Consider the following 11,318-nt stretch of genomic DNA (forward strand, 5'->3'; position numbering starts at 1 on the left):
TTTTTTTATCCTAAGAATTCTTTATTTTCCGTTTTTTAGTTTATAATTTTTTGATAAAAATTGTTCTCAAAATACTTTTGAAAAATTAAATGGTATAACATTATGTGTTTATGTATACTTCTTGTATATTCCAATGTTTGAAATAATATGATTCAGAAAAGTATGGAATAAAAATTCGGTACTTACGACGTATTAACGCCACCGCCGCTACAGATTTGGCGGTTTTTAAGTGCCGCCAATCTACACTTAAAATTTTTGCGACAGTTCATAAAATAAAACACTTTATTTAAAATCAAAATAGTCAATCGGATTTCAGTGGAAAATGGGCCGATATAGAGTTTAGCATAGATTCAAAACAATCATATCGCCATATGAACTCTGACAAATAAGATTCCAAATGAAATAACATTTCCAAAACGTATGTTTGCTAAGATAAAGTTTCATGTCGTGGGAATTGGTACATATTTGTTTTTTCGGTAAAATATTTCGCTCCTGAAAAAATAAAATTGCATCTTGTTCTGTTTTTGGCAAATCCCAAAGACGNTATGAACTCTGACAAATAAGATTCCAAATGAAATAACATTTCCAAAACGTACGTTTACTAAGATAAAGTTTCATGTCGTGGGAATTGGTACATATTTGTCTTTTTGGTAAAATATTTCGCTCCTGAAAAAATTAAATTGCATTTTGTTTTGTTTTTGGCAAATCCCAAAGGCGAATTTTCGTAGCACTAAAAAATGTCGACAAGAAGGAATTGTTTTTTTGTTTTTGTTTCGTCAGCATTCTTTATTTTACATTTTTTAGCTTCTAAATAATGATTTTTATTGAAACTTGAAATTTTTTGATAAAAATTGTTGTCAAAAAACGTTGTTTACAAAATTAAATTTCATAAAATTATGAGGCTTATGTATACTTTTTGTTCATTTTAATTTTTGAAGTAATATGATTCTTAAAACTATGGAATGTAAAGTTTAAATAGGCCTTTCACGTTATATCATTAAATTTAGTGAAACTATTTCTCGGGTATTAGGTTTTAACTCTTATAAGAATATACATATTTCTTACCGTTTATGTACAAATATTTTTTCGATGTGTTTTGGATGTTCCTTCTCTAAAAAAAAATAGATGCCATTTGTTTTCATTTGCATAAGGAAGAATATCAAATTTTTTTCTTTTTTAAATTTAATTAGTCACGATAAAGAAGAAACGTTTCAATGTTACACGCTACATTAAAGACGCCTCCAGAGTAAATGAATGACTGTTCATATAGAAATCGCAGGTATTAGTCTCATACAACAACGCCCCCTATAGTTCGTTGCTATCGCGAATACAGTTCCGTGTGAGTTCTGAATTCACATTAATTCATTGGAATGACGAAAGCAATGTTGACTTTACTTTAATTTGTAACGAATTGAAGACAACAAAAAAAATGTCCGTAATGCACACATCTGAAACAGCAAAAGATCATGAAACGGAATTAATGTTGTTGGCAATAGAAAGGTAAAAATTATTGAGAAATTGTTCTTCAAATGCTTGGCGTGTTCTGCTTCAATGTTTGGCATGTTCTGGTTAGTTTTTTCAAGTTCTTCTACCTTTTCCTTAGGGAAATTTTGCTTCGTATATGCTGCTAAGAAAATGGCATCCGTTATTCGCGATCGCAGCGAACTATAGGGGGCGTTGTTGTATGAGACTAATACCTGCGATTTCTATATGAACAGTCATTCATTTACTCTAGAGACGTCTTTAATGTAGCGTGTAGCATTGCAACGTTCCTTTTTTATCGTGGCTAATTAAATTTAAAAAAGAAAAATTTTTAATATCCCTTCTTATGCAAACGAAAACAAAATGGCATCTCTTTTTTTTACAGAAGGAATATCCAAAACACATCGGAAAAATATTAGCACATAATCAGAAAAAAATAGGTATATTCTTATAAGAGTTAAAACCTAATGCCCGAAAAATAGTTTCACTAAATTTAATGAAATGACATAAAAGGCCTATTTAAACCTTACATTCAATAGTTTTAAGAATCATATTAGTTCAAAGATTAAAATGAACAAATACATAAGCCTCACAATTTTATGAAATTTAATTTAGTAAAAAAGGTTTTTTGACAGCAATTTTTATTAAAAAATTTCAAGTTTCAATAAAAATCATTATTTAGAAACTAAAAAACGCAAAATAAAGAATGCTTACGATACAAAGCAAAAAAAAACCCATTTCTAAAAATTCCTTACATTAAAATAAACAACTTTCATGTTTTTTCTTTTTTGATTCATAATCGGACGTAGAAAACCATTCTATAGAAAACTATTATCAAATAAGAAAAAAATTACTTAAAAGTAAAATTTTTTATATTATAAAAATTAACACTTACCTGCTTTATAAATCAGAAGAATACGAAAATGATTTGTTCTTCAATTTTTGTTACCATTTTTTAGTGCTACGAAAATGCGTCTTTGGGATTTGCCAAAAATCGAACAAGATGCAATTTTATTTTTTCTGGAGCGAAATATTTTGCCCATTGTCCACCGAAATGCGATAAACTACTTTGATTTTAAATCAAGTGTTTTATTTTATGATTTGTCGCAAAAATTTTGGTGTAGATTGGTGGCACTTAAAAACCGCCAAATCTGTAGTTGCGGTGGCGTTATTACGTTAGTACCGAATTTTTTTTCCATACTTTTTTGAATCATATTACTTCAAATATTAGAACATGTAAGAAGTATACATTAGCACATAATTTTATACCATTTAATTTTTCAAAACAATTATTTTAACAACAATTTTTATCAAAAAATTATAAACTAAAAAACGTAAAATAAGGAATTCTTAGGATAAAGAAAAACGATTTTAAAAATTCCTCATATTGAAATAAAAAATTCCATACTGTTTCTCTTTTTATTCATATAGTTCTTAATCAGGCGTAAAAAAGCATTCTGTAGAGAACTATCATCAAATAAGAAAAAAAAATTTACAAGCTAATTTTTTATTATAAAAATCATGACACTTACCTTCTTTATAAATCCGCAGAATTCCAAATGAAATGTTCTTCGTTTGAAAGTTTTATTTTCAAATAATATGTACATAGATTATCCCTTTATTACTTTTAGATAACATACCACACATCAAAATTTTATAATTGTAAGATCTCGATATGAATTTGAATATGTAGCTTAAAAACAGAACAGCTGAATTCTAGTTGAAATTATCTATTCTTTCAAAACTAAAAAATACTTACCAAGAAAACGATAAAAAATTTATTAATCATCAGCACAAATGACACTATTTCAAGTAATTTGGATGATTCTTTATTGTTGTTTTCCGAATTATATAGATACAGAAATATATACCGTTCTATAACAAAGAAGAATATTCTATAACAATTGCTGTTCTTGACGTTCTGAATTCCCATTTATTTATTGGAATGACGAAAGCAATGTTGACTTCACTTAAATTTTTAATGAATTGAAGACAGAAGAAATGCATTTTACCTTAAAACACACATCTGTAACAGTATGCGATAGCGAAATCGGAAGTTATCAGTTGCAAGTTTATTGATAATAAAAGTTGAAAATTATTGAGGAATTTTCATCAAATATTTGGCGTGTTCTGTTTCTGAAAGATTTAACAATGTTCTGGAGAGTTTTTTCAAGTTTTTCGGCTTTTTCCTTAGGGAAATTTTGCTTCTTATTTCGTGCAAAGAAAATGGCGACCAACTCTGCCAGTGATTCTGATGGAACTGAATGAAAACGTGATAAATTAATGTCTGATATTTACAGGCTCCCGCTAGAGGGCGTTCTCGAGCGTTGCGATCGCGAATTGCCAAAGGTTATGACGGAACTAATGCCCGATATTTTCAGGCTCCGGCTAGAGGGCGTACTCGAGCGTTGCGATCGCGAATTATATTTATATTTTAAATGGTTTATTTTCGCTTTCTTACTGTTTTTCATGAAATAGTAATATTTTTAAAATTTATCAAATATTTGCAAATTAAAATTATATTACTGTATTTAGTTTTTTTACTAATAACCTACAAAATTTAGAAATTTTTAAAAAGTGGCAAATTTTTACTTTATTTTTAAGACATCAAGACATTTGTCACATTGATTTTCATTTTTAAATTTTAGTGATCAATCTTTTCGATAATTTTAATTAGATGAACGTGAAATTAATGTCGTTTGTTGTTACATTTAATTGTACAATTTATTTTAACTAGTTTCTTTTATTGATGGTGTAAATGTCTACTAGATATCAATGATGTAAATGTCTACTTAATTAGAAATATTTTGTCTATCTAGCCTACAAAATTTAAATGCTGGGTTGGTAAAAATCACTAGTATTTTTGAGCAAAATATCAGGAGCAATCATTTTGAAAAAGTTATAGAAATCAGAATGTATGGAAATCTAATGGTGTATAGTCGAACAATTATGATGAGTTTTGGAAGTGCTTCTACCTTTATTCATTTAATTTTAACCGATTATTCAAGACCGCACTGTGTGAAACAATCTATTAAAACAAATTATCAACAGAGGTGGCTGAAAGAAACTAAGAAATGTATTGATTTAATCAAGAACGAAATTTTCAAGTTGAAACATCTGAATAATCCAATGTGTATATATTTGAGCAATTTCAAACTGTTTGCAATATTTCGCTCACGTTTTTTATTTTTATGTGTAAAAGTATGAAAGAAGACAAAATGTTATGCCTTATTATCCAATTTTTTTTATCATTATTAAAAAAATAATTTCAAAATAAAAAAAAAGCCAAGATTTATAATTGTATGCTAACAATACTTTCTTTTCATTTGAGAATACCAGGCATAAATGATAAGTCGATAACAATGTAAAGATAATATAGCCATATAATATTTGATTGCTATTGATATTTTTTTCGCGCTATCGAATTTAAATAAAAGTGCATTATATAAGTAGTTTGAACCCCATTTTTACATTTAAAAAAATACATATTTGTAGACTTTGATAACTTTTAAAATTATGAAGAAAAAAATTATTTTACCCTTATTTATTATTATTATCATTAATGTAGGGGAGTGTCAAAAATATTTCTGCTTAGACTTAAAAATTGGCATGGGCGATCAAGGCGATAACGTACAATTTTTGCTAGGGCGATTTGTCATAGTGATAATTCATTGTGGGCAGAACTCATAGTAGAGACAATTTGTCATGAACACAATTTGTCGAATTGTGCAACGAATTTTAACCTCAGAGAATTATGCAAACGTCGTATTGTCAGTGCGATGAATTGTCTACTCTCCAATTGTGCACGTTATGAATTTCCCTTGCGACAAATTGGGCCTGTGTGAAATTGTCGCCTTGGAAAATTGTACCCTCTAAATCTAGCGAATTGTGCGCAACGTAACACCTCTGTCCTTAATATATATATTATTTTGTTGAAATATATTTTGTCAAAAAAAATGTTTATATTCTAATTCGTAAATTTTTGTAGTTTGAAACGGAAAAAAAATATGAGCCAAAAAAACATAACCTCACAATACAATAAAATCGATAGAAGATAATTATAGAGCTTGGCAAACAAAGAGCATCCTGTATCCTTCATGGAGGCTGGAATTTTACGGTTATCAGTTAAACTTAAAATATAGTATTGTGACGTCATAAGAAAACATGCCTGTTAGTACGGCTACCAAAATACTTCATCTTTTATGTTATCTGATAAGCTAGAAGCTAATCGTCTTAAATGAGAAACTATTGATTTGTATGGCTTTCTACTCTAATAAAACATTTTTTCCGAAACAAGCTTAATTTAAATATTTGTCCGTGCCTCTGACTTATAAACTATGAGACTTGAAAATGAATAGTGATACCAATAAAACAACGACGGAAACATCGTCTACGTGTGAAGTTTCCCAAACTAATGTTGCTGATTCCAAATTTTTAAAAGAACAAAATTATTTAGATAAAAAAAAGTTCTTCACCTGTGAAGTCTGTAAGAAAGGTTTTACGGCTAAGCATCTACTTACAAGTCATCGCTTTACTCATGAAGTTAATAAACCACATAAATGTAAATTTTGTAATAAAAGTTTTATTTATTCTTATGATCTTCGAACGCATGTGAGAAGTCACACTGGCGAAAAACCTTTTACTTGCAAAGTTTGTAACAAAAGTTTTGCTACTAGAATTTATTTAAAAAATCACGAAAAAAGAAACTTTTGTAAAAATTTATGTAATCCTAAACCTTGCATTTTCGAAAATGGTTTAGAAGTTAATTTGCAAAATTACATAGTTTGCGGCAAGAGTTATGCAACTAAAACAAATATAAAAGATAATGAAAGCAGAAACATCTGCGATCCGTCTTATTATTGTACAATTTGCAATGAAATTTTCATTTCAAGAAAAGAATTGAAAAATCATGTGTTTCGTCACGAAGCTAAGGTAAAACCGTATGGTTGCAGAATCTGCAACAAAGGATTTAAATCCATAGACTATTTACAAAGACATGAGAGAACACACACTGGAGTCAAAAGATTTGCGTGTGATGTTTGCAACAGAAAGTTTGGTTATTCACATAATGTATTAAAACATAAATTGACCATGCACACTAACATTAAACCGCACATTTGTCCGTTTTGTTCTAAAGCATTCAGTGTATTTGCTGGTCTTCGGGCGCATTTACTCGTTCACACGGGAGAGCGTCCTTATTCTTGCAATGTTTGTAACAAGACTTTTAAGTTCCGAAATAACCTCAACTCTCATCACAGGTCTGCTCATTCCGACGAGAAACCCTTTGTTTGTGAGATCTGTGGGTTTAGATGTAAGGTAAAGGGAAATCTCTATCCACATATGAAAACCCATTTTAATCCTAATGAATATAAAGTAGACAAATCTGCTGATGAAAATAATCAATCCATAATATCTGTCGACAAAGGCACGAGTGAAGAAACTCATTTAATGAGCCGAACCAAGAAGAAATTATATTTATGCCATGTTTGCCACAAAGAATTTCGATCTTCGAGCTCTTTAAAGACGCATGAAGTCATTCACACGGGAATAAAACCTTTTAGGTGTGATGTTTGCGACAAAAGTTTTGGTTACTTATATTCTCTGCGACAGCATAACTTAACTCAGCACACTAACGTTCGTCACGAATGTTCGATTTGTGATAAAACATTCACTTTAGCTCAGACCCTTAAACGACATTTAGTTATACACACGGGAGAGAGGCCTTTCCTCTGCAATCTCTGTAACTTGACTTTCAGATTTAGAAATAACCTCAGATCTCACATGAGATCTATTCATTCAGAAAATAGACCTCATGTTTGTGAAAAGTGTGGCTACAGTTGTAAAATTAAAGGGAATCTTGACAAGCATTTGAAAATCCATTCTGCTGATAAAAATGTATAGAAAATAACATCCACAATCGCTTATCAGTTTTGAGAACCCTGTGCTATCGACTGCTTTTCCGAGTTGTGACTGACGATAATATTGGTCCTACTAACCGATTTGCAAGATTTTTAATATCGAGAAGCACTGTGCATTAATATTTGACTGTATCCCTATAGCCGTAATAGCTCAGGGGATAGAGTGTTCCCCTTCTAATGGGGGGAACCGGGTTCGAATCCCAACGATGGCTTGTCGATACGAATTCCGCATCTATGCACCGACCACAGTGCTGACGTAAAATATCCTCAGCGGTAGACGGATCATGGGTATAGAATCCCCATGCCATAAGACTAACTGTGGGAGGTTTTCCTCTCCATGTAACGCAAATGCGGGTTGGTTTCATCAAAAAGTCCTCCATGAAGACAAATTTCTCCCAATACTTGATGTAAGAGTTTTCTTGTCTTCTGAATTGGGTTCAAAATTACTAGGCTTCGGAGTTGGTCATTAGTAGTCGTAAACCCAAAAATTGGATCCGCTGTTCAACGACGGTTATAAAATAAGATATAAAAAAATAGTTTTTAAATGTAATTTATATTTTACAAAAGTTTTTTTTGTTGCATTTTTGCGATAAACTTGTGCATCTTTCACGTAAAGTCTGCTAATAGATATTCTTCTATCATGAGTGTTCTGTATCATTAGTAAATATTTGTTTATTTATTTTTAATGTATATGTGTTCATTTTGTATGCCTGTTTGCGAGTTTATGTATATGCATTTACGCATACAAATATGTGTATTTATATTCACAAAGTATACTTTATGTTTCCTAACTAGTTGTAATTTTTTTAAAATTTTTTTCTTATTATTATATAAACATAAAAATTAGTATTTTACTCTATGTTATTATCATTTTCAAATTTGTAATATCCAACTAACATTTAAAGAGTTCATGTTGTGACCGATTAAGTAAAATTCTACATGTGATTCAGTGTTTATATAAAATTATCTAAATGGGGGGGAAAATAAGATCCAAAAAATTACATGCATTATTATATATAATGCTCATTATTATATATTTATTATAATGATTATATATAAAGTACCAAGTTCCATCTCTGGACATGATAACCCGATCTGATTATGCTTATTTTCCAGTGACATTTTAACAGTTAAAATAAACAAATCTCTTTGTTTTGAATAAAAAAAATATATATATATTTACATTTTTTTATGCTTGGAATCATTTAAAACACATACAATACAGAACCATTTATATGGTATCCAGAAAACTGGGAAAAATTATCCAAAATTTTAAACTACAGGGTGGCTACTAAATACTGTGACACTCAAAAAAATTGGAATTTATTTTAATCATTTAGTAAAACAATTTGTCTCTCACTATTCCTGTGAGTGGCACTTTCTATAAGTGCAGACGATTTTTGTTTAAAGCAAAACATTTAGAATAAATTTAAAGATGAAATCGGAAAGTTTGATTGTTAAACAGCTTTTCAGTTGTCTATTTTCTGTAGGTAGAATCTTAAAGCAATTAAAATCTCTTGGATTTAATAGAACATTTATATGAAGAGCTATAAATCGATGATAGGATACTAATAGATGTAAAGATCGACCCAGGTCTGGTCGTCCACTCTCAGTGCGTACAAAAGAGCGCATTAAAGAAATTTGTGAAACGATACAAAGCAATCCACTACTCTCAGTTAATAAAATGGCTGTAGAAGAGAACGTGAATTCGAGAACCATGCAAGTTATAATAAAAGAAGACCTGGTTATTTGACCTTATCACAAAAGAAAAGTTCAAGGTTTGATAACTATACAAAAATGTAAGAAATTGCTGAACCAGCACAGTAACAAAAGTGTTGACAGAATACTTTTTTCTGATGAGAAAATATTTTGCATAAAGCAAAGTTATAATACTAAAAATAATGTTGTATAAACAGTAACCTTCGATGATATTCTTAAAAGTGTACAAACTGTGCTACACTTTCAGAACAAAAATCCTGTAATGGTTTGGGCTGCAGTGTCAAATGACGGAAAATTTCCTCTGCAATTCATCTATAAAGAAGTAAAAATCAATGCTGAATATTAAAAAAAGGAAGTATCGGCTACACATTTATTGCCACTCGCTGACAGATAGTATCAAAAAATCTAATGGATATTCTTGCAAGATTCTGCACTGCAACACCGAAACAACACAGGCTTGGCACCATGTTGATTGTTCGAAATTTATTAAGCCAGAAGAGTGGCCCCGTTCTAATCCTTTACACTATAAAGTTTGGATCCGTGGCGACATTGGCGCAGAACAACATTACAGGGTTCTTGCAGTCAGATTTTTATTTGGGAAGCAAAAATGTTAGATTTTTTTTATCTGTTTAATATTTGGTAAGACTTTTTTTCTGCTGAACTTTTCTTTCTTTCCTTTCTTGCTAAATTATTTTCAAAAAACGTATTTTTCCCTTATCAGAGATGAAAAAATTGCTCTTGATTATTTTTATTTATTATTTTTTTTACTTTCCTTTGAGAATAAAAAAAGTTCCACAATGACTGATTGATATTATAGAAAGTAATTTCCAAATCGATAAAATTTTAAAAAAAGTTAACAATACAAATATTTTTAGAGCAGGAAAATATCGCCAATAATATCAGAATATGAATTCTTTTATATGTATATTTCAAAAAAAATTCTTACATTTATAATTAAAAATTTATATAGGGTTCTATTTTATACATAAAGACTTTTTGTAAACAGGAAAAGCTTCTGTTACATGAAATTAGTCATATGTATATATTTGCTACTACAGTAGGGAACCGATTATCCGGAACGATCGGGACCATCGCTATTCCGGATAACTGATTTTTCCGGTTTTCTGAATCGCTACAAAAAGCCGTTTTTTTATTGTTAAACCCAACTAAAAAAACAAAACAAAATTGGAAATAATCTTAAAAAGGGGAAAAAACGATGAAGTAATACACTAATGACTATTTCCAAAATGATGGTAAGGTAAACATCTTTCAAAAAAGAAAGAAAAATCCTAAAATCTCATAAGGAAAAAAAAATTTTTTTTTTTTAAAAAAATGGGGGGGGGGGAAATTTATCGAATTTCGTTCCGGTTTTTTGGTTTTCCGGTTTTCTGAATTCCGGATAACGGGTTCTGTACTGTAGTNTATTTTATACATAAAGACTTTTTTATTTTTGTAAACAGGAAAAGCTTCTGTTACATGAAATTAGTCATATATATATATTTGCTACTAGTATTAAAAATGTCTTTCAGAAAGATATTAATACTAGAGAGAATTATTGCTGAAAGCTCAAAACAATTCTGCAATAGGGATGTTTGAGAGATTTCTAGAATCTATAGTTAATGCTAAGTACAGAAGTTGGGACACTCTCAGAGCTTCTTGATTGCATGAAATGTGACAAATTGCCTCTTAAAATGATTCGTGCTGGCATCAGACAATGGCATAAGAGATTATCTTAAGTAATCACTGAAGACGGTGGTCAATTCGAATAAAATTATTTTTAGGTAAACTTCCATTTATAGTGTTCATCATAGTTGTAATATCGATATCGTTTTTCTTTGATTTACCTGGGGAAAATGCATTGCACATGCATATCAGTGAACAGAAGGTGTAAGAGAAATAAAAAGAAAAATATATTCAAATACTGTGTTAAAAAAAAAAACAAATAGAAGTACAAATTATTAATTGGAATACAAAAACGATTCATATATGGCTATTTTTAATTCAATAATAAAGTTGGAATATTGTTAAGCTGAATTTTAACACTTAAAAAATAACCAGAAGAATTTAGTAAACATAATTTTACCCCTGACTCGAGAACTATCAGAGAATTTGACACCCTATCAATTTGTCGGATTTCTGTCGCATTTTCAATACCGTAATTTGCTCTTGCACAATAGGGAATTTTTAAAAAAAAAAAGA

General features: G+C 29.9%; 1 protein-coding gene across 1 annotated transcript; it reads left to right on the forward strand.

Annotated features, from left to right (window-relative positions):
* The first annotated feature begins 5,726 nt into the window (after nt 1-5,726).
* LOC107437801 (zinc finger protein 43) lies at nt 5,727-8,582 on the forward strand. The gene has a single exon (XM_016049902.3). It carries the CDS (start codon nt 5,833-5,835, stop codon nt 7,381-7,383), a length of 1,551 nt encoding a protein of 516 aa, XP_015905388.2. The 5' UTR covers nt 5,727-5,832; the 3' UTR covers nt 7,384-8,582.
* The last annotated feature ends 2,736 nt before the right edge of the window (nt 8,583-11,318 follow it).

The sequence above is a fragment of the Parasteatoda tepidariorum genome, chromosome 9 (genome assembly GCF_043381705.1).
Source record: "Parasteatoda tepidariorum isolate YZ-2023 chromosome 9, CAS_Ptep_4.0, whole genome shotgun sequence".
In the NCBI taxonomy this organism is placed as follows: Eukaryota; Metazoa; Arthropoda; class Arachnida; order Araneae; family Theridiidae; genus Parasteatoda; species Parasteatoda tepidariorum.

What these genes read in the sequence shown, in the direction of transcription:
- LOC107437801 (XM_016049902.3), top strand. Translation starts at nt 5,833, where the DNA reads ATGAATAGTGATACCAATAAAACAACGACGGAAACATCGTCTACGTGT.